We start from the raw sequence: 24,466 nt of genomic DNA on the forward strand, positions 1-24,466 counted from the left end.
AGCCAAAGGAATGTAGATTTTTTGGGGGGAAAAATGTAGCGATATTAATACTGCAGAGGGTGAGTCTGTTTTTATAAGCAGGATTTAGTCACTTCTCTGAACATTTAAATTGTTTTTTTTGCCAAATTGTTTGGAAATCAATAAAAATTTGATGTTTTTGTGCTGTTAGTACGCTGTCAATAGCCCAAAAGAACCCTTCAGTCTAACAAACTATCCAGTCTCCCTCATGTGGTGAGAAAAAGAACAACAATTAAACTCAGACATGCACTTAGATGGAAAATGCAGAATAGCAGCTGGTAACTGAGTTAAATCTATATTTAAAAAAGGGAGTTAGAAATACAAAAGACAAAGATCATCAGGCGTCACTGAATCACGTGAATTATGATGTTCTCCCAGTTCAGCTGACAGATTGTAACCAGATTCTTGTCATAGCTGCTCCCACCTCACTACACTTCATAGGGCTGGGTATCCAACGTCGATACTTTTATGGGCCGACCAAATTGGTTTGATACTATCGAAGATCGAAAACTGCCTCATCATTCGATACCAAATTTCAACCTTAGGAGTAAATAAGTAAATCTCGTCAGTGAGCCAATCAGCATGCAGCATGCTGGGACCAAGATCTAATAATGCTGGTAATTGGGTGTCTAAAGAGACCGAGCTTAAACCATAAAGTGTGCGGTAATTTTCTTTTTGTTAAAACGGATTTGATGAAATTGGTATTGGAAAAAGTATCGTTAAGAATTGGTATCAAAGTCAAGGTATTGGTATCAATACAGATATTGAAAATGTCTAAACATTGCCCTAAACTTTAGGCAAAAAATGACCATACACTATAAAGACCTCCCTACACTCTCACAGAGAGCAAACATCTCAACAGTCTCCCACATGAATGCCTCAGCTGTCCTGGGGCAGCGGGATTCCGACTGCTGTCTGCTGTCCCTGCATCTGCTGCTCCGCTCTGCTCACCTGCTCCTCGCTGCAGCAGTCCTGCAGAAACACAGTGGCCAGGTTGCGCAGGCGGGGGCTCTCTGAGAGGGAGAAGCGCAGCATGCACTGTAGGATGGCCGGGTCAGTGATCTCAGAGCGAGACGACGGCGTTGTGAGGTTCATGAGCGTAGTAATGGCCGACAGGACGGTCTCTTCCCTCCGGCTTGACAGACAGTTGGTGACTAAGCTGATGCCACCGCTCTGCAGGATGATGTCTTTGCACTCAGGGTCCATACTGAGGTTACACAACCCCCCTGACAACATGACACACATAAGAGATGTGATGAATTAGACAATAGTGACATAATAGGATGACAGTTCCAGATTAGCAAAATGATGATTAACAGTTTGTGTGATACTCACCCATCCCAAACTCCACAAAGTTCTCATTCTCCTCAGTCAACATGTCCAAGAAGAGGTCGGTCACTTGCAGAGTCCTCAGATATTCCATGTTCTTTGGATCATATGCAAAGTTGGCCAAGTTAGCCAGCACTTGCTCCTTCGCCTCTGTTGTAATGACAAAAGTCATGTAAAACAACTTCAAAACAAGTTCATATAAATAAGAGCTTGACTGAAAAATCAGCCAGTTGATATTATCAGCCAATAGGCCAAAGATGTGTTGCAGATTTAGAAACAGTGACGCCATTACATATTTTGTCCAGCAGAGAGCACTGACAAGTTTATGTTACAACATGGGATGACATGAGTAGGAGAAAAAACTATTTGTTTATGTTATGTGTGAATGCTAAAATATCCACATTGATAGCTGCCTTGAAAATGTCGTATATGTTGAGCTATAATTTAAAGAGCACAGAAGAAAATAAATGTTAAGGCTGCGTCAATTATTAACACTAGATAATGTCAGAATATGCAAATTTACTTAATTAACATTGATAAGGGACAACACTCTTAATTCAGGACTCCCATAATGAATGTATCATTAAATATTACACATTGTATTGATTCAGGTACTGCATTGTATAGTTCCTACACTTTATCATTTCAAAACATTATGATTCTCTTTACATTTTTTCAAGGAAACTGCTGGGAAATAAAACAAACCCCTCACATTTAAAACACCCTCTTCTAGAAGGAAAATACAAGTGGAATAAAAAATATTTCTCATTTAAATAAAAGTTAAAAACACTAAGTAATTTCTGTACCACATAAATAACAGGCATGTTTACGTATACGATTTGATTTGAAACTGAGTTTTTACTTACAGAACTGTGTTTACAAACATGATTTATTATTAGGTACACCTAGCTAAAATTAATACAGTCTAATACAACCCATGTACTGTATATCAATAAAGGTTAGGCTGAATAACAGACATACCCCTTTGTGTGATGCAACAGAGGTCTGCAGCCTCCAAAATGATCATAAAGTATATTAAACACCTCTAAAACAGTTTCAACAAAAACTGAACATTATAACCTTCATGAAACAGAATGTATTGATGAACTGTTGGATTAGACTGCATGAGTTTTAATCCGAGCTTCCTAACTGGGTGTTTGGTTACTGTGGAGTGTTATTGTTTATTTAAAAACTTGTGAGTGACAACAACTTCCGATCTTGTGTAGAGCTGCAATGATTAGACCATTAATCGACGACTATTCTGAAAATCAAGTATTTTTTAAGGATATATTTCATAATACTCTGCTTGCAGCTTCTCAAATGTGAATAATTCCTAGTTTTTTTCCTTGTGATTGGTTTATCTGACAAAAGAAGAAATCTGAGGATGTTACATTGAGCTGTAGTAAATTTGGGATGTATATCTAACACAATTTTCTAATAGTTTATTGATCGAATCGATTAATTGAGAAGATAATAGACAGTAACAATCGTTAGCTGCATCACTTATGTCTGCATTACACATTAAACATAACTATTTGTTAATTTTCTATCTATTTTCAAGACTTACATGGTTTTAAGTGACTGCATTTAGGGAATTTAACCAACAACAATCACTGAATCTTGACAACAAAAACTAAAACAGAACAGTAACTGTGCTCACCTTCACTGTCGGTGTCCTGAAATTCAGTCACCAGAGTTTGTAAATATTCGAACCGGTCGGAGCCTTCAGACGAGCCTTTCCTCCACATATTAAAGGTTAGCTCCCGTTTTCACTTTAACCGCTTTCAAACAGACACGTTACTAATTCGTTTTAAAAAACTAATCAAGTCGGTTATCATTTTCAGCTGCTGCTAGGTTTGGTCCGTCCTTGAAAGTGTCCGTACGACGCCGCGGTAAGAGTAAAGTTCCGCTTTATCTGCGTTAAATTAACTCGTATTACTGACTAAAAAAACTGAGTCAAAACCAATTTTCACATATAAAAGTATCATAAATGTTCTGCGTGTGTGGTTAAAAGTGTGCCATAATATTTAAGGGATAATTGTACATGCTGATAAGGAGGTGTGTTCCATACTGGTCACTTGAAAGGTCAGATAAAAAGCTGAAGTTAGCTTCCGATTCGTAGCTTCCGGTTCGACAGTTAAGGGTAAAGTTAAGGAAGACGTGCCCAAGTTTTTGCACCTTTTACTGTTGTGAAAGCGTGTTAGACGTTTTACATAAACCATTAGCGCTGCCCGAAACCCACTTTCAAATTTGTGAAACCTTTGTTCTATTTGTGAAAATGCAAAAAATTGATAGGTCGCTCAGCACTGTCAGTTAAGATTCTCTTAACTTTCCCCTTAACTGTCGAACCGGAAGCTACAAATCGGAAGCGAACTTCAGCGTCTTGTTTTCCGTCTATATCTCGGTGAGTGGGCACCTTGGTTTAACTTAGCTGTAATGAAGCAACACAAACTGTCCGCTGGAAAACGTCTGACGAAACCAATTCTGTTCGGGACGCTTGTTGTTGGTCTGGCCACTGCTTTCTTTAACAGGTACGGTTTATTGCATGTTTTGGTTGCATAATCGGCTGGACCATATGCACCTCAGTGAGTTACCTAAACAACTCTATTGCTTCCTGCATGCGGACAGTAGGTGTGTGCTATCTGCTGCTTATTCATTAAATTATCCTCTAATTAATTAGTTTTAAAATATATCAGCGGACATTCAGACATCATTTAGCAGCTAGATACAAGGTGCATTATTGTGCATATACAGTCCTGGATGTAATAATACAAAATGATGTAATATATATATATATAATGTGAGTTTTAGGGATTAAAGTAATCTTCAGTTATCTTCATGCAAAGTTCAGTAAACACAAAAAAAACTAAATCAATATTTGCTGTGACCATCCTTTAACTCAACCTTATTCAAGGTATCTGGCAGGAAGGTTGTTCCAAGTTCCCAGTTCTTCTGCGGATTTAGTCTGTCTCAGTGTGTTCTGTCTCTTCATGTAATCCCACACTGACTCCATGTATTGAGATCAGGGCTCTGTGGGGGCCAAACTACTAATCTTCTGACTTCAAAGGGAAGTCAACTTGATGTTTCTTGGTTTCCTTGGCTGCCCGCTTCATTTCCAGTCTTCAACCTAGCCCGTTTGATTGTGCTTTGGCAGAAAACGTTGGGCGTCACATCTGGAAACACCTGTCTGCTCTGTCAGAGATCTTGCTTGTGTCTTGTTGTTTTTTTCCCTCTTGCCACAGTGGAAGATTTTTAGATGAAACTGTTACCTTCTCAGCAACCTCATCTTTTTAGTCTGGCCATCCTTTTCCCAGTTTTATTCACTTTCCACAGCTGTTTCTGTTTCAGTTAATGATTTTGTTTCAACCTACATATTATGTTGTTGTTCATTAGCATCTGTTTGGTATAATTGTTAAATCATGCACTGGGCAGTATGCCTACCAATTAAGTTTTTATCTGGAAGGTGGTTTATTACTTACTCTCACTGGAATATTTCATTATTTGCAAAAGAACGTTTGGAAATCTAAAATATATTTCCTCTGATGAATGCATGAGATATATTAAAAATTTTGCATGACACTATTTATATGAAACATTTTTAAGTGGCAATGTTGATAAAATGTACATTTATTGTTGATGTTGGTAAAATCTTTAAATGGATTTCCCCTTTTCTTATTTGAAACGCAAAATGTAAACAGTGTCTGTTCCCTTCACCAACCAGTGCTGTCTAATCATGAATTCCGTGATCATCAATAAATAATTGATAATTACCATTTGTCCCCCACGCAGGCACAGCTTCCTTGAGGATGTGGCCGAGCTCAGGGCCCAGGAGCGAGCGCGCAACAACGCCAGAGGGTTGGAGGTCCTGGAGAGGAGGCAGAGGCAGATAGAAGAGCTGGCCGAGAAGAAAAGAGGGAGCAGCAGCTGAACACAGCAGGAATTAGATGGAGCAGATCTACACATGTGGACATAACACGTACATATTTGCACTGTACAAAGCCTGATTCACTTGTGTAAACACACTGAAGGCTTTTAAATACCCTGCCTTGGGGCCATCTTTTACCAGTGGACTTATGAGTAATCCTCACACATCCGTTTCCAGTAAATACAAGTGAACACATCTGTGCTGGAGACGTCTGCTGTGCAAGAAGCCAAACTGTTTGTACTCTGGCTATATTTTGGAATTCTCACATATGAATGGAAAATGTGATCTAGACTTTAATGTCTGTTTTGAGACATATTTATCAATGATTAAATGACCAATGTGCTACAAGAGTTCTAGTATCGGATCTTATTTCCTGTTACTTACACCGCTACTGTTTGTCCAGCAGAGGGCAGTGTTGGTTGCTGATCCTCAGCTGATTGAAACATTACAAATATAATAGATGGAGTATAATTATGTCTTTTAATAAAACATGCCATAAAAGTCTGAAATAAATCAAATCCACAAACAATAACAGATAATATTGCACTTGAATGAAAATAACAAAAGTGACATTTAAAGTTCACGCAAGGTCAAAGTGCTTCACCTACATATTGTGTATTGTACAGTGCTGAAAATGGGCTGTGGAATAAATCGGATTTTAACAGGATGAAACACTTTGACTACAGAAAACAAGAATGCTGGTCGACTGGTCTGAACACGACGACAGCAGCGCTTAACCTGCTGTCAATAAATAACGATCAATATGACCAATACTGTACACATCATGTCACATAGTTCAGAAGTTAATGGTGTGTTTGACTCACTACAATGACACAAAGAATCCCCCTTTGACACCGTATTACAGGGGTAACAAGATGACAACGGCAGCCAGAATCACTCGAACCCCTAGATAATGTTTAAAACATCAGGCTCGTATGTTGGACAATTTGAAACATCAATAATTGATGGAGACATCGGTCATGCGGCACACGATTATTCAGGATGTCTGCACATGTGCCAACCCATTAAACCTCTGATTTTCCCTTCATGGTTTCAGCAGTGGATGTGAGTGCACTTAACTGTGCATTTAATTGAAGTTATTGCTAGTGGAAGTTGTGGAAAATTTTAAATAAAAAAAAAAGAAAAAAAGTGTCACTAAAAACATCAATTGCACAATATTTCCCTTTTCAAATCAGGGGTAGAACTTTAAATGTGTCAATAGCAGAGAGGGTTTTATCATCTTTGTTCAAGCCAGTGGGCAAACAGCAGCTACAGCAACACATAAAATATACAGACAGGGATTCATAATTACAGCAGGGACGAAGCACAAGGTGTTGGAACAACAGAGAGAGAGAGAGAGAAGATGAGGAGAGCACCCAGGGTAAAACTACAACAGAGTTTTACAGTATTAGCCATTTGTGTTCCCTCTTTGTCTGGACTCATCTCTTCTTGAATGTGATCTTTCTGTCGCAGGCGAGGTGTGTTGGGTTTGAGGGGGGGGGGGCACCGTCACACAGCGAGGGGCACTAAGCCTGGGGAGGTGGCAGTGGGAGGGACGGTGATGGCTGTCAGGGTACCGGGTTCCAGTCCATTCACGTTCCTTCTGCTAAAACACAAGAGAGTAACATTAAAACAGAAAGCTCTGAAAAACTTGGATGAATTTACTGGAACCAATGCATTATGTGTCCTAATACAAGAATTAACCCTTTACCAGCCACTGATTTAATGATATACTCATGGATGGATTACAGAACAGGCCTACCAGACACAGGCCCAGGGGCCAAAGAGGTCAGGGGCCACCTCAGTCCAGAGCTTCTGTATGAAGTAAGTAATGTTTCTTGTTTAAAAAGTCATAGAGCCGAGTTAAAAACGACCAGAAAGAAATGCAATAGATGCAAAACGACACAAACAGATGCAAAACAACCAAAAAGAGATGGAAAACAAATTCAAAGAGACCCAGACAACCACAGACACAAAACAGCCGGACAAAAAACAAACACACTCCTTGGACTCCCAGACATGATATCCATCTATGTCCGTTGGATTTAGTTAAAGCCTCATTACAATTTCGTGGAACGCTACTTCAGTTAAAGTGAGAATATGTAACTTTTAAGAGAGGCAATAACACAATCTCCCTGTTGCAAATCAAAAGTTGAATTAATTGGCAACATAATGCGACAGTGAATCCACTGAGGGGTTCTGTAGCTGCAGCCTCACTTGGTCTGGTATGACCAGTATCTTAAGGTGACTAATGTAAATATTGTTGTTTAACATACGTTACTAAGTCTGTTTGCTGACTCAGTGACTCACTGGTTCTGCTGTTAACATTACCTTGTGGCCGCAGTAGCTTCTGTTCGACAAAGATGACACTGTCTCACTTTGAAGTTGAAACATTGAGCGAGCCAGTAAGTATGGAAGCCCATTGGTGCCAGGACAGAAAATCAAAAGGACGGAATAAAATAAAAAAAATATTACATATTAAGTCAAAATTCTCACATAATAATCAGTACTGATCATTATGTCATGAGTCAAAACATCAGAGAGCAATGTAAAACCCTGTTGTAGCTCCCTTCACAAATTAAAAAAATGCCTTCAAAACTTGAACATACACATCTATGAATGAATGGTAGTGAAGGTGTAAATTAAACACTGATTCACCACTGTAAAACACAGTCTTACAGGTAGTAGAGGTATGTTGACTATATTTCTGCTGCTGCTACACCATGACTCCATACGGCCACATTGCTGCAGTTGTCTGCCGTGTTTATATGTCAGGTGGTGGGTTTGGGTGAGGGGGGTGAACGTGATATCGCCTTTTAGTTTTTGGATTTTGAATGTCCCTTTTATTTTTATTTTTTAAAACAATTTTTTAAGAATTTGTCTTACAAAATCTCAATTATCAACATTTTGAAATATTTATTGTACTATGCCATGGTTTTTACTTTGCAAATGCCATAATTTTTTACTTAAAATGTAACAATCTGTTTCTATTTTCTATATTTTTAATTACTATCTCATGATTTTGGTTCTCTATTTTTTAGTTCTGTTCATCTACTTTTTTCTTTTCCTGGCAGAAGTGGGTTTCCATAGATAAAAGGACATATATGGAAAAGAAAGGGATTGATCGTGAGATGAACCCCTCATCCTCTTCTTCCTGTCAGTGTTTGACAGAAGCTTTAGTATTTTCAGTTCAACGTTAATTCTCCTCCCCAGGCGCACGGACACTTTCCAGTAGCTGCTGCCAACACAGCACAAAGCAGTGACCTGAGCAGGAGCAGGTCATTCTGTCACTCTGTCCTTATTATCAACTCACACTGTCTCCATCTTACAAACAAGGGACACGGCAGCGACTACACAGAGACATGTATAAAACAAACAAGCACGCACACACAGAGAACTGCATGCATTTCTAAAAATGGAACTCAAACAGAGACGAACTGGGAAGGAAGTTGGAAAGTTAAGAGTTTGTTCGACCGACTGGTTCAACCGGTTTCTTTTGTGGGTCAGAGTCCCTTGTATGGCCTGAGTCCTGACTCAGGAAAACACCATTCAGAGATGAATGAAAGACGGCTTCAATAGAAGTCAGTGTGAACATTTTCTATAAAAGAGTCAACACAATACCCAAGTTTTCTGTACCAACATCAAAACTATTTTTCCTCTTTTGATTACCTTAGTTTGGGAACGATAAACAGGAAACATCTGATGAATAAATCAGCGAACAAGCATTAGAATCTGACCGAGCAGATTCTTTTTGAGTTTCAGCAGATTTGATGATCAGAATATCACTTTTCCCTCTTTTTACAGTAAGTGACACACAATACCTGAAGGTGAATGGTATACATAACAGCTCCCTGCACTGAAAACAGATGCACAATGCCTTTGTTGTGTTGTGTATCTCATTATGGAAGCTTTTAGTTCTTTCTCGGACAGTAGAGACACTGCACACTGTCACACTGCCTGTCCCTGCTCTCACCACCAGTATCTGTTGTCAACACAAGCAAACAGCAGAGTGACACAGCAGAAAATGACACATGGATGTGGCCTGTAATAGACATGGACTTTCAGCAGGAAAAAGCCAAAAGAGAATGGCAGTACCTCTTTGCTTTTTACCCATTTAATGAGCCTTCACAGGCTCATACTCTTCTGATGGCTTTGATTTTTTTTTCCATCGTCATATTGGTTCTCAAAGACCTTAGCAAAAATATTTTTGACTTCCCTCCTTTTTCAGATAAAAATCTAATTTTCCTCCAAGTTGAGCATGAGATCCACTTTTAAAGGTCCCACATAGTATAAATGTAGATGTCCATGTGTTGTTTCATTATAAAGCAGGTCTAGGTTCTATATTAATACAGTGAAAGTATCAAATCTACTACATTTTCATTTGAACACTCAGCAAACAGTCAGCCAATCAGAGGAGAGGCTCAGAGCCTCCTCTCTTGTGATTGGCTCACCAACCTGTTGTTACTAGAGCTCCAGAGAGAAGCCTGAGAGAGGAGATGTAAAACTATATTGAGATGATTTTTGGTTCTTAAAACCACAAACCTCTTCTCATGGATCAACACAGTGAACACAGGAGAAGAGGAAAATATGGGACCTTACAATACAGATGTCACTCCAGCTTTAAACTACGTGGGAACCAGTGAGTTTACAGTAAAACAGTAGGTAATGGTGGCTGTAATTATTACTGAGGTAGGGGTGAAAAATTACCCACATATGCACTGACCAGGGCAAATGTATCCCAGAGAAATAAATCCAGTCAGAAAGAAGCTTTAACCAACAACTTTCCCCACACAAAGTTTTACTTTCTTCAAGTTTCTCTTCCTCAACTTGATTCCCAAGATTCAAAATCATACGGCAAAAAGCTCTTGATGTTAATTATAATTAATGGTCAGATGTAAGGCTAAAACAAATATGTAAAACAACTCAACTCACACAAGCACATAGACAGGAAGAACAGCTATTAGATCAGCTGAGAGTTAAAGGGCAGCGAGAAATTTCCAGCACCATTACACCACTACCACCAGCATCATAAGTAGTTAGTGGCCGGGACGTCCTCTAACCCACACTATTGGTTGTTCTAGTAGAAAAGAGGCTTGTTAAAAATCAGCAGCAGCATGCAGGCGCCCCAACACAGGCGGAAGAGCTGCGATTACCCAGAATCAATGCAGGGAACGTGACCACCTCTGTCCTGCTGGGAGAAAATGCACACAGGTCTCAGATATCCATCCTCCATATACATCTTCTCCTGAGTCATCAGATACAACTCATAATGTTTACCATAACTACACGCCTCAGACTTCCAGTAAACACATCTGACAAGAATTAAATTATGACATTACACCACAACATTCCTGTTAATAATTACCCCTCGTTAATGACTAAGAGAAAGTGCGTTTTGGTTTCACTCACGCTTTGTCGAAATATGACGTATGGAGCGACTGCGAGTACTTGGCTGTGTTTGCGTTGAGCGCATTGCTGTTGTCGAGAGCGTATGCCTTCCTGGCTTTCTGGTCCTTGGCAAAGTTCCTACAAGCGGCAAGTTTTGACTCCAGAGCCTGTAAAAGAGACATAAACAGATGATGATGATGATGATGATGCTTCTTCACTGTGGAAAGAAAGGGACTTTCTACTTGATGCAGTGGAGGAGAAACCTGGGGGACAACAGAAACACAGGAAGTGAGAAGGACCGACTCACCCCGACTTTCCGCAGTAAATCACTGACGATGTTGAGGGCTGATATTCTGGCAGAGGGAGTCAGTGGAGAGTTGCTGCCATAACCATTTGATAACACTGGAGAGGAGAGAATACAGAAAAATTCTCATTTAGCAGCCCCCATCTGATGAACATCCAGTAAACATTCACTGTACAGTCAGCTATAGGGCTGAACGTTATGAAAAAAAAAAGAAAAAAAAAGAAGTCATATTGCGATTGTTTTGGCAGATTTCAGTTGAAATGATCATTTTTTCCATTTAATTTCACTGAAAAAATATTTTAAAATGATGATGATGGTGTGATTTTTGTTGAAGCTTGTACCAAACAAACATGTTCCCTTACGTCCGGAGAATATGATTTGTATGCCGGGGCATCTCTGTAGCACCACAACGTTTGGTGGAGCTAATAATGCACAACAATGTTGTGAGACATTTTACCTAGTGGGGCAGGTAGTCCATTATAATCATGTATATTTTTGCCAAAATTGCATAAAGATGCGTATTTGTTTCTGTGGCTGTGTATAATAATTTTGCTTAGAGCACCATTTTTGCAGGGGGACTGCAGACTCCATTTCCAGGTGCTAAGGTAGCTGTAGCTTGTTAAAAATATGGACCAATTTCTGCTGTGTGTTACTTGGAATCACATGACTAGCTAGCACATTAACATTGTAATCAGAAGCTAGCATGCTAGTTTGGTCTGGACCGCACTCATTACTCCAGCTGGCTCCGCCCTGTACCAGAGGTCACATCTCGAATGCACAAAAAAACATCATAGCATAGTAAGGTAAAAAAGTCAAAGTGAGGCAGGTGGGCAAAACAATTGTGCATTTTATGGCATGTTTATAGAAGCACTGGAGAAAGTTTCATGCTTTAGTCATAAAATACACTACACCTTCCCTTTACAAGTTTATCTGCTGCACTATTATTGGCTCCTGTGATTTGGATATTGCACTTGTCCATATTGTGATTTCGATAATATTTCGATTAATTGTTATTCAATTGTTAATATAAAAAATATTGATTATAGTCGCTTTAAGAATAAAAAGCCATGAATAAATAGTCTGATTATAAAAATACAGGCTGTCGAGACACCCTGAGTTATGCAAATGTGTTTTATAATCTATTAGCCCAAATTTATCAAAGGCTTTTTATTCTTAACCATCTGTATTTGTGGCATGAAATTGGATTCTTTTGAATGAATATATACTTTTCATTCTGTAAGATGACTGAGCACCATTAGTGCTCCTTTGTCTCCACAAAACATGAATAAATGAGCCACTATGCAGCTGTCTTCCTCACAGGTAGATGTGTCCACACATGAAATAAAAACAGCATAATTAAGGGCAGCTTAGATTTCCCCGCCTGTATTTGCATAATGACAGAAAAATGCACTCAAGGGAAGACGAGCTGCAGCTACCTGCCGGGTTGGCAAAGGCGTTGTCCAGACCTTTGCCCAGCGGGGTGGCAGGGAGGGAGAGAGAGGCCTGCACAGCAGTGTCCATCTTTACACTGTCTTGTGTGGGCGAACTCGGAGCAGACATCCTGGTTACGTCCGACTGCCTCTCTCGCACAGCCAGCTCCTGCCGCAAGTCTGCAGGAAAAAAAAGAAGAAAAAAAAAAAAGAAAAATTAGGGAAGAGATCAAATGAGGACACAAGGCAAATAAATTCCTACAAATGTGTGGGAAAGCAGATATTTTAACCATCAAAGAAGAAAGGAGGCACGGCAGCTGTATGTTAATGAGCCGGAGCCGTGATTGACAGAGCGGCTCATTAGTAAAAAAAAACCTAGTCAATAATCACCTCTGGCTTCATCCTTTAATCTTTGCACAGAGACCAGAAGAGACTCCTTCTCATCCAGCTCGCTCTCCAGGAAGGCGTTCCTCTCAATGGCCTGGTTCAGACGCTGCTCGAAGTTCTCCAGAGACACAATCGTAGCTCTGAGAGAAAAGTTAAAAGGAGGCAGAAAATGAAAGAAACAACACAGTGAATACGAAAATCAAACAAAAATCATGAAAAAGAACATTTCAGTCAGTATGTTTAAAAATATCCTCTGGGTGTTGCCCTCTATATGTCCCATTTGCTTACGAATGATTATAGAAGTGATAATAAGGGATCAATATCCAGGCTTGTGCAAATGCAGCATTGATTTTAATCCAATTAAGGCAGCAATCAATTGTATTTGAGCCATTTGCTGATTATCAGAATTGCATCTCTGGCAAATTTTCATATAGATTAAATAAGCATCACAAAGTAGCTGGTTTGATGGGAAGGGAAACACCTTTACCATGGGTCAAGGTGTTGTGTGGAATAAATATATCAAATAGGTTTAGAGGAGTGATTGTAGGGTGTACTGTCATTTTTTTTTTGTTTTGTTTTTTTAAAACTCTATTTTAGTGAGCATTAAGGGCCCGCTCAGACCTTTTGGCTCTCTCCAAGTCATCGTTGGACTGTTCCAGCTCTCTGACGTATTTGTGGAGCTGCTCCTTGATGCTGCGCGTTTGGCCGAGGTCGTCCTCCAGCATGGAGATCTGCTTGTAGCTCTGAGAGTACTGCTGCTCCAGCTTCTCCTGCAGGAGGAACAGAGGACAGGGGAGGGGCACGACAGGACAGGACGAAGACAGATAGCGATTATTGATCACATGTATTTAATCTGTAACATGATGGATAATAGAGCTCTATATATATATATATATATATAGGACATGATTTCACAGTTCCCAACACACAGCACCTAGATCGTATCATCCATTTTTCAGTGCTTCGCTCAGTTTCCTCCTCGCCACAGTTAGACAGCGGATGTGAAGTGTGACCTATATATCCTCCAGCTCAGAGACAATCAGCTCGATAAATACCGCCAGGCCTGTCTGTATGTCTGACCTATATCTGCTGCTACTGTGGGGTCTGAATTAACTGCACCAGGCAGCCCTCTGTTTGCTTGAGTCTCATTCAGCACATCCCATCAACATGACACTGAACTACGTAACAGGTAAGATGGAGCTCATGCTGTGATGGTCTTAGTATTGTGGCCTTGATGTACAAAACACAAAAATATCACATTTTAAAAAAAAAAACCAAACAACATTTGCCCACTGTTGTGTTTTTCAAAACATTGATGTGTTTTCTGAAATATTGTTGCATTTTCTTAAATTTTTTGTTGCCATGTTTTCTAAATCAGCATTGTGGTTTCTAAAACGTTGCAGTGTTATCTGACATTCAAATGTTGTATTTTCTGAAATGTGTTTGATAAATGCAGTTTTTTTTGTGCAGTGATTTTTGATTTGCTGATTTCTTTGTAAAATGATTCAATTTTATGTTTTCTAAAATGTTTTGTTTTTCAAAACATTGTTGTGTTTTCTTAAATACTGCCATGTTTTCTAAACTGGTGTTGTAGTTTGTAAAATGTTGCTGTTTTATCTGATATGTTGTGTTTTCTAATATTTTGAGTCTAAAATGTCTGTTTTCTGAAATGCATTTCTAAAACATCTTCACGCTCTTGAAATGTCTGTTTTCTGAAATGTTTTCTGAACATTTTTGTTTTTTCTGAAATGTCCAGAAATATTCTTAAATCTTGTGTTTTTGTAAAATTATGTTTTCTATAAAGCATGTGTTTTTGCACGTCAAGGCTACCGTAGGTTTCTACTGAAAATTGTCAGTAATGGGTGAAAGTATCTAATTAACACAACAGGGTTTCACAAGACTGAAAACACTGCAACAAACCTGAAAACACAATTCACAAAACAAATGTTGAAAAGTTGTTTTTGTTGTTATTTGTACTGAGAATTGTCATCAGTGTGTGAAACTACCCAACAGTATTGTATTATTCATAATAACAACAACAACAACAACACATTCCTGAAAAGCCAACGGTGCAGCTTTGCTCCAAAAACAACCACTGCTGGCTTATCTCCTTAAAACATAGTAATGTATTCATCCACGCAGTCGACTGCCTGTCTGGAAAAGTAAAACCCGACAGACACCTTGGCACAAACATCTCATTCCAGCTGGAGGCCTGAGAAATGTGCCACCTGCCTTTCGGTTATTATGGAGTGAAAATAAGAATGAGAGACACAACCTGATGCATTATTTATGAGAGTCATACAGATCAGCTGCATCAGTTTGCAGCCTGTTTGGGGCGGAGCAGGTGTTGGGATTGGAAAAGAGCGTTTACCTCAGCAACTTCCTGAAATGAGATTACCTTTTAGATTGCACATCTCCAGGACTATAGTCCTCGCTGAAGCCAATTAAGCCCATCATAACTGATCTGAGTTCCAGCAGGCACAGATCCACCAGAAATGAGACCATGTGGTATTGTTCTTCCAGAGGGCAACTTATCATCGTTTCTCCTGTTGTGCATCAGACAAGGTTTTATTACAAGCTCCTATATATATGCGACCTCAATAATTCCATGACCTCATATGTATAAGCCAGAAAGGCAGAGCTGCAGGCCCACTAGATAAAATAAATAAGTGCAGAGTTTAAGTGCATCCAGGGGAGCGGCAGCTGTTACAGCGTGACTTTACTTTCTCCTCACTCCCAAGGGACTGTACTCAAGGACGAGTGATGATATAAGATGGCTACAAAAAAAAAAAAAAAGGCTTCAAATATTTATGTGGTGGGTACACATGGAGGCATGCTGTACTTAGTTCAGAGCTTAATGTATTGTTAAGGTTATATACATATAACTGCTGGTCTCATCATAAATCTACAAAGTCACACTCCAAAGTCACACTCACAGCTGAGGTCATTTAAAGGTCCCATGTTGTATAAAAGGTAGATGTCCATGTGTAGTGTGATTATAGATCAGGTCTAGGTTCTATATTAATACTGTGAAAGTATCAAAGCCTCAGTCCACAGAGAAATGCACACGCCCTGTATTCACAAACTGAGCCTTAAAACCAGCCGTCAGGACTTCTGGAACTTTGTGATGTCACAACAAAGCAGTAACTGCTCTCAGCCATGACCCAAGCCCCGCCCACCTGGACCCACCATCTGAGTGTTTTACCTGAAATCTGCTATATTCTAATTGGATCACTCCATAAACAGTCAGCAAGTCAGAAGAGAAGCTCAGAGCCTCCTCTCTTCTGATTGGCTCACTGCCAATACAACCTGTTTGGAATATCGTAGACACGTGTGACCTGACGCCTGATCAAAATACTGCCTAGTGTATGTAAAATGAGAAGATTATAAATCACGTTTCACTAAAATAATACAGTGTGCCTTTAATTTACTTCCCTAGCGTTGGTTACATTTGCATGATTAGATATTACTAGTTTAATATTTCATATGTGTCCCTATAGCCTTTTTAATCTTATAATAACAGCTATTCTTAAGTAGATCACAGATGTACACACAAACAAAGAAGCTGACTCATCATACTACACATCATCATTACCGTCTAAGCCATAGGGACGGGGCTCAGTAGCATTTTTATCTAATTTAAATCTAGTATCTGATCTGATTATCAATTCTCAATCCTTTCTAAGCCTTTACTGAATCTTATTAGTTTTACCTTTCAACATTTGAAGGTGATTATAGGCTAAAATTACAGCTCAAAGATCAGCTTGCTGGCTGAGAAGGCAGAATCACTCCATTTTTTCGTGTCAGCCTAATTATAGTACACAACTGCGAAGAGAGAGAGGAGGTTTGATAACAGCTTTGTTAACATCAGAGCCTAATGAATTTCAGAACTCAGCAAGGAGGCAACCTGAGCTGATAAAACCTTCAGTCTATTGATGCAGAGACACAGATACTTTCATTCATCTCCTGTACTCTTTTCCCACAACCCCTTGCACTGACCTTAAGTGTTTCGACCTCATTCTTCAGTCTGTGGTTCTCAGAGTGCAGGTCCTTTATACGATGCTCGGCCTGACCCAGCTGGGCCTCCAGCTCGGCCTCCAGCTCCCTGCTCCCCTCCTGAAACTCCAGCAGCTCCTCCTGAGCCTCCTGGCAGCTGCAGGGAGGAGAGAAGGCGTGAGACAACGAGTGGAGACAGAAAGAGGCCTGCGAGACACGGCAGGCGGGTGCGCTAATACTACAACCCTATTTACTTATTTTTATCTTTATTCTATCTTGTCTGGCCGCTGGAGCAGTGAATCAGATACGATTCCCCACACTCCTGATATTCCCAATTTGTCTCACTTCAGGATGAGTGAACTCATGTTGTTGTAATCACATTCACCACACCTGGAGGAAAACATTTAAACAAGATTAAAGCCACAGACTGAGGCTGTAACACTCATCACACACCATAATATTAAAGAGTTGGATGAAAAGAAATATAAAAGGAAAAAAAATTGTTATTCTTTGAAGATTACCTCTAATGGGACCATAAGTATAGTTTGCCCTGATGGTAGGATCAGATTATCAGATTATCCCCTATAAAAAAGGCAATTTTGGGACATTTCATCCTCAGATTTGTGACTTGGCTCAAATTTCATCAGTTTAAGCCGCCAGCCTCATATTTTCATTTTGTCAGTTTCAGCAGGAATTTAACCGTTTCTATAAATTCGACATGAAGATTATATAAGCCTATAAAAATAAAGATGTTCTGGCTTTTCCCTCATGACAGTCAGGTTCAGTCTGAGGTATCCTCTCTGAAATGTCATCACTCTAATGGAGGTGAATGGAATTGAGTTTGTGGTGCATTAAAAATATATACATTTTGAATATATTTCCAGAAACAGAGCACAGAGTCAGCAACTTTCACTGGGACTACTTTTCGTAGAAGGTTGGGGTCCCGTCCCACCCGTAAACCCACAGGGTGGAGAGAGAGTCTGTGATCATAATCTTAGCGTTAAGATAAAAGTACAGCTGGGCTGATGGGAAACTCTCAAACAAACAAAAAGGAAAAAAAAAAAAGTAGTTTATTTGTGGATTCCTGATTTGAAATATCTGGTCTGGTATGAACAGACATATTCAACAGGGGGAAACTGTCATCTGTTGGTGGCACAAGATTTAAGTCACCGTACCAGAGTGGTCATGATTAATAATTGATTGGTTGATTAAGCTGAACTGAGCTCTGCATGTGTAAATAAGGGATTCAACAAGACATGCAGGTAGTAAACATGACTGATGTTTCATGCATTCAGTCACTGGCCTGATTTCTCACATTAGAACATTTGATTGTGGACCAGCTTTTCCAGGAGTGGAGGTTATGTAAGTGTCTGTTGATATGACCATGGATGAACACACACACACACACACACACACACACACACACACACACACACACACGTCTAAAAATGGAATAACCAACCCTCGTGCAGGCTGAAGTGCTGGGGGTGGCACAGAGCCTGAAAATCCATTTTACAAACGTGTGAGGAAACGCTGAGCCAGGCTTCACGTTGAACAGGTTCCATTTTGAAAAGAGTGCACACTGGTACTTCCTCTTCACAGTTATTAGCCTATATTCAAAATACTCCAGAGCATGTGAATAGTCAGCGTAAGGGAATCCTCAGCAGCAGAAGAACATTTGATCTTAGAAAAATGCACTTGAAATACTTTTTGCTTATTTAACACTATGCTAAAACTGGCTATTAATTAATTCTGTTCATTTTCATTTACATATTTTATCATACATTATCTTTTCATTGTCCTTCTATTGGCCCTTATTTTATTGTACCATTTGATTTTTATTGCAAAGTTGTGTTTTTCTTTACCAAGTATGTGATAAGTTAATGCACAAGACTTTTGAATCAGCTCCAGTGCAATGAATTCTTATGTCTTTAAAAACTAAAACTTACTGAGTCTTGAAGGGGAAAAAAATCCTAATAAAACAGGATCTGTTAATCTAATTTAAACCAGCAAGAGATGATTTTTTTAGCCCCTTGGGGTTGTGGAAACAAGCTGTAAACACAACATTGTTTAAGATGATACAACGCTCATTAGCATACAGTTGCTTATTTACACATTCAGAAGATACGAAGCAACATTAGCATTCATTTGGAGGAGTCACATTTTTGGCTACACGACCGGTTCCCACTCTGCTTTTAGCTCCGTTTTTGGTCTCCACCAACTTCTGAGCAAATATGTGGCTCTGGAGCTGCTGGATGACCTACTTTCTTCAACACATAGCTGCTACATTTGGCATTAGGTGGTGAGCAGGTAGTGTAGAGCTGAAAACACCTGCCTGCTACAGATGAACATAAAGCTGTGAGAGTAAAACAGTAAAGTTTCAGGCCATAAACCAAAGTAATGAGCTCAATGATGCTAAGCAGCTTTGTAGAGCTGAGGTGTGGGTTCATCGCTATAAGTGACACCTGTTATTTGTCACATTTAATACTAAAATATTGATTTTAGTAACTTTAATGCAAAATGCTTTTAAATCAGTCCCTGTACAATGTTTTTTTTTTTTTTTTTTAAACCAAAATAATGTTTGTTATAAGATCGTTAAATCTGCTAATGAAGATCATGAGATATGTACGAAAGCCCCAGAAGAGCTACTAAATGGACCTTATGGTGAGTTTGTTTTGTCAACTACTGTTTCCAAACTTGAAACTCAGCGTTGAAGCCAACATGGACGAGAAGTCTTTCAAGTGCTCCGAAATATGGAAATTTAAACGTCTACATTTCAATGACAACTGAATGAATTCCATGTGCTGATGAAGATCATGTGATATGATTGAAAACTCCAGGACTGCTACCAAATGGACCTTGAGATGACATTGTTCCATCAGCTGTTTCTAAGGTCAAGAATGAACTTTGAAACTCAGGATTGTTAAAGTTACAATAACATTAAATACCACAATAAAACATTAACGTCATCACTGGTGGATGTAGAGAAGAAAACACTTATATCACATGTGCCACACAACCAAAATGAGTGTGACCTTGACTATGAAGGAAGCTCATTGTCTAGAGACTTTTACATAACAGGGTGTGTGCCTCAGCCGGTTTCCTTCAGCTCAGGATGTTCAGGTCTCAATTAGTCGCTTTTAATCAAGCGACATGCTGGAAGATAAGATTTCAACTTGACATGGCTAATTTTAGCAACCTTTAGATTAGTAAACTGTTGAGTAACGACAACACAGTGATGCATCATTACATAAACCCGCTCAAAGATACGAGGACAAAGACACATGGGAGCCTTTTATGTTTAACGTGAAAAAGGAGCCGTCGCTTTGGGACAAAGGGAGAGGTTTCACTGCTCGTCTCACATGAGTCTCTTCCTGAAGTGTCACTGGATATGCAAACACTGGTTTTTAAATTGAAAGAGTGAGAATGGGCGACTGAAATCCAACGACAAGAGAGCAGATCAAACGTTCCTGAGGTGAAGTATTCCTGCACAAAGAGAGTCTACAGTTACTGTCAGTTCTCATGATCAACGGCTCAATGTGCGGTTCAAATGCAGTCAGCAGAGAGGTGGTCTGACCCCGATATAAAAGCCAAAACCACTAATAATGTCACGCAGAAATTATTTTTATTCACCATCTGCCCGCACAGTGAAAGGCTCAACACCTGAGCATAAACCATAAGCATTAATCTGCCGTTGTAACCTGCCTCCACTTGTCTGGTACATGACATTTTGAGTCTGCTGCAGGTAGGAAACGGTCAGTTATACCTACAGTTAAAGGAGGAGAAGACGACTCTTCATTCACTCTACTTTTTTCTGAAATGAAAAGACTAAAACCAACAGTGTGTTCGTCTCTCAGCTCTTTCAGATTTCCCAAGACGTTTGGTTCTTACTGAAGATGCAAATCTCTTTAAATGGGTCACAAATATTTACTTTTCCTCGATAAGTTTGTTGTCGCTTTAGGTCTTTGAAAAAGAAAAATACAGAAGGACACCAGGCTGATGTTTTCCAATGTGCTGAAACAAAACACCAAACAACAAGAGCCGGTTACATACCCTTTCTTGTACTTGAGGGACAGAGCCTTCCAGAAGTCAATTTCCTCGTCTTTGGAGGAGAATTTCGGGATCATATCTGTTTCCATGGCAAACAAATCTGGGGAGGAAGGAATGAGGAAACAAGGGATTACAAAGAGACAAAAAAAAAAAGGTCAGGAAAGAGGAGAAGTCAAGTTTATCAGACAGAGCATTGAATCTTTTGTGACAAGCTGATGGAGCTTGTGATCCATTAAGATTCTCCAGAGCATCACAGACACAGAAACACTGACTCTTCTCCAATCCTGAAATCTCTTAGTTCATAAAAAAGGCAGCAAACATCTCAAAATGCAACATGAAATGAGAAAAAGACACACAAATCAGTGATTTAAACCACAGCTGGGAATTAATCATCAAAAGCGCTCCCTCCAGACTCCCACAAGCCCCGTGGAGTACGGGATACAGGAGAAAAAAAAAAAAAAAACCAACTGCAGAGCATCAGCAGAGAAAACGGCATCTTCAGTTTGATTAACAGCCTCCTACAAGTTTAATTACACCTAAATAAGAGTCAACTGACACTATACAACATCATTTGGTTGAAAATGCAGCACACAAGCTTTACTTCAGTGCATGTCAGTGAGTTTTTATTCTTCATTTCCTCCTGAGCCTCATTCATCACACTGACTCATAATTAGAGCTGAAGTTGGAGTCAAGCCAGGAACAGGACAAAAAGCTTCAATAAAAAACTGCTGCATTTTCTGAAAGGTGTTCGTCCCTATAAATAAACTCCCTCTGACTTAAGTAGGCTACAGAGCCCGGAGCCACCAGCACAACAACTCTCCAAAAACCATTTGACCCAAACAATGTTGGACAGTATTTCTGCTCTCATGGGTATTAAACAGGTTTGTGCTTTTGTCCTGCTGTTGAAACAGAGCTGCTTTCACCCGTCTTTCCCCAGCTGAATCAACGGAGAACAAAAAAGTGAGAGAAAAGGAAGGTTATCCTGTGATCCCATGTGACTGTTTGCACAAGCATGCAGCCAATTAAAAGACACGTTTTAAAGCAGTTAATATCATTTTAAGGTGCCACTGTCTATGTTAACCTTACGTGAGGATGTGAGGCTACAGGTGACCCAATTCCAACAACTCCATCCACCTTTTTTCCTTCAGAAAGTGAAACAGAATAGTGTGTCCTGGTAACCAACTGTTGGCACTGTGATGAAGAGAGGCATTGAGGAAATAACAGTAGATTACAAGAAGAGGAACTGCAGTTTTCTGGACAATAAAACCCTCTGGTGAGCAGTGATGGAGCCAAACCAGTATTCCCTTTGGGCTGGCACAGAAATCAGTGTCTTGTTTATTTCTCTTCAGCTTGATGTGGCCCTGCAGGCTGAAGAGAAACTATTCTGAGTCAAGCTCTTTCTTTTATTCACTCATTCGGGCAACAGTGTCAGCTATAGGATGGTTACACCTTATAGGAATCAAATATAATGCATTTGTACTTTTTGTTTAAAAACAACTGAACTGATAACATTAACTGCCATGTATATATGGGGTCTATGGAAGCATAATGCATTTACTTAAGGAAAAAAAAGCTCAGTTTTTCAGAATTAACAAGATAATGATGTTGTTAATTCAGAGAAACAGAGCAGGGATTTTATTTATCTAATTATTTTTTGAATAAAAAAATCCTTTTTTTCTGAACTTTTAAAAAAAAAATGTGGTTAATTCAAAAAAACTGGATTTTTTTTTTTTTTAAGTGAATGCATTACGCTTCCATAGGGTCTATAGGGGCCCAGCAACAGATGTTTGCCCTAGTGTCCCCACGGAGGTCAATCCAGCCATGGGTGGTCATCTCAATAAGGATAAATGCTGAAAAGTCGCTGAATTTAAGTGTGTGATAACACAGAGAGAGGGAGAGACAGGACAAGGTCAACAGATGCTTCCGTTGTGAGAGGGGTCACAGTAAATAATGCTGACCTCCAGTGTCACACAGAAGAGCCCCGTGTCCACTCCAACAAAACGTCTTTACAACCGCCAATAAAATCATGAGATTAAAAAAAAAAGAAAGAAAAGAAAATCTTATTAATCATAAAGAAAGCTTGGCTGCTCTTGCAGGCAGTGCCTTCTATAGTAGCTACTGCCCTGCAAAAATTTCATTCTATGAACCTCTGAATAATTCAGCTTCAGATTAAATTCAACCATGTCACCCACAGCCTGGGGGGGGGGCTCAAATGGCATAAAGTAGAGGAAAAAGCAAGATAAGCCATTTTGTCAGCATCAATAAGTGTGCCTGCTTCTTAAATAAAAAATAAAAATAAAAAAACCACAATTACAATTTCAGAAAAAACATTTACCTTCATGTAAACTGCATGAGCTGATGCTGGCCTATGATCTTACATTATAAGGGTGTATAATCTATGATTTAAACGGTGGGTTAAGTGTAGGTGTAAATAAAGAAAGATCAGAAGTCAGAAGACTACACTGTAAAATCTTACTATTTAACCAAACTGATGTTAATTCTATACTGAGTCAAAAGGTTTTAATCCAAATGAGAGATGACCCTGTTCAGTGATCATCATCTATCATTAGAAACAGGAGATGATATTTAATTAAATACACTGAAAATACCTAGATTTGAATCATCGGTTTTGAATTATAACGTTAAGTAGGACAAGAAATGAGACCAAAATCAGCGAGTGTAAAGCCAGAGCTGATGCTGAGCTCAGCTGTCAAAACTGGGTGTGCAAACAAGCCGCGAACCGAACAAACGATAAACGACCAGCGTTCAACGACAAACTGGCTCCAGTGTTTCAGTTTCACTAGTTCTGCACCAAAGAGAAAAGAGGATGAATTATCATGTGTCCAGTACCTGAACATCGCCTCAAACACTGATGTAAGTCAGTCCATTATGCTCGACGGTCTACGCTGCTGGGGCCGACCGTCTCCTCCGGCTGTCTGATGATCTCTGCTCGGTCCGCTCAGCAGGGCTTTTAAAGGAAAATACACCCTAAATCTCAATTCTATTTTTTCTTATTATTTCTCTATTGAACACTTCATATTTTGGATAACAGGATAAGCCTGTCATATTGCACTAGAGCTTTTATATCATAGATATATATAAAAGCTTTAAAAAGCTATAATAAATATCTATGGGAGCAATGACAAAAATAAAACTAACATACTTGCAAAACTATATTAAATTCAAATTAAACCAACAACAACATGATAAAAAGCATAAAATAAAACGAATTGTGTCGTAGGCTCCAGCAACATGAGAGCTTAATAATCCAAAAGCTATTTGGAGTATTTATGGTTCACAGCAGTAATTCCAAAAAATTATTTTTTAATTATAGAAAAAGTAAAACACAAAAGTAGACTACAATAGAGAGAGATTTAAAAAAAAATCAGTTTTAGGGTGGATTTCCCTACGTATTCTCGTGCTCATGAGCTTCATTGCTGCACACGTGCTGCGCATAGGTCGCAGTTAATGTTAAATTAGCACCACCTGTTGGTCATTGACTGGATAGGGTTTGGTATTTCTGAATTTAATGTAGCTGATGTTGGGGTTAGGTCACAAAGGCTGTAACTCTAGGCATCAGATAATCTTTTTTTTTCATATCATAGTAAATACAAACAACAATCATCATGGTATTATTGC

At 39.3% G+C, this 24,466-nt stretch overlaps 2 protein-coding genes across 5 annotated transcripts; both read right to left on the reverse strand.

Annotated features, from left to right (window-relative positions):
• Positions 1 to 261: 261 nt before the first annotated feature.
• armc7 (armadillo repeat containing 7) lies at positions 262 to 3,197 on the reverse strand. Its single transcript, XM_022743179.1, has 3 exons — positions 3,008 to 3,197; positions 1,354 to 1,497; positions 262 to 1,244 (listed from the first exon to the last, which is right to left on the reverse strand). The coding sequence occupies exons 1-3, from the start codon at positions 3,093 to 3,095 to the stop codon at positions 898 to 900; spliced, it is 579 nt and encodes a 192-aa protein (XP_022598900.1). The 5' UTR covers positions 3,096 to 3,197; the 3' UTR covers positions 262 to 897.
• Positions 3,198 to 5,681: 2,484 nt separating this feature from the next.
• On the reverse strand, positions 5,682 to 23,759 carry LOC111219775 (nuclear distribution protein nudE-like 1-B). Of its 4 annotated transcripts, none has more exons than XM_022742562.1 (10): positions 23,678 to 23,759; positions 20,831 to 20,927; positions 16,781 to 16,934; positions 13,403 to 13,551; positions 12,785 to 12,921; positions 12,401 to 12,574; positions 10,968 to 11,062; positions 10,682 to 10,827; positions 10,426 to 10,460; positions 6,786 to 6,878 (listed from the first exon to the last, which is right to left on the reverse strand). In XM_022742562.1, the coding sequence occupies exons 2-10, from the start codon at positions 20,914 to 20,916 to the stop codon at positions 6,865 to 6,867; spliced, it is 990 nt and encodes a 329-aa protein (XP_022598283.1). In that variant the 5' UTR covers positions 20,917 to 20,927; positions 23,678 to 23,759; the 3' UTR covers positions 6,786 to 6,864. The 4 variants fall into 4 exon arrangements, with proteins under 4 accessions (XP_022598280.1, XP_022598279.1, XP_022598283.1 ...); XM_022742560.1 differs by lacking the exon at positions 6,786 to 6,878 and adding an exon at positions 6,924 to 7,087 and having other exon boundaries at positions 10,426 to 10,463; XM_022742559.1 differs by lacking the exon at positions 10,426 to 10,460 and having other exon boundaries at positions 5,682 to 6,875.
• Positions 23,760 to 24,466: the final 707 nt, after the last annotated feature.

This window comes from Seriola dumerili, unplaced genomic scaffold (genome assembly GCF_002260705.1).
Source record: "Seriola dumerili isolate Sdu_G_001 unplaced genomic scaffold, Sdu_1.0 BDQW01000068.1, whole genome shotgun sequence".
In the NCBI taxonomy this organism is placed as follows: Eukaryota; Metazoa; Chordata; class Actinopteri; order Carangiformes; family Carangidae; genus Seriola; species Seriola dumerili.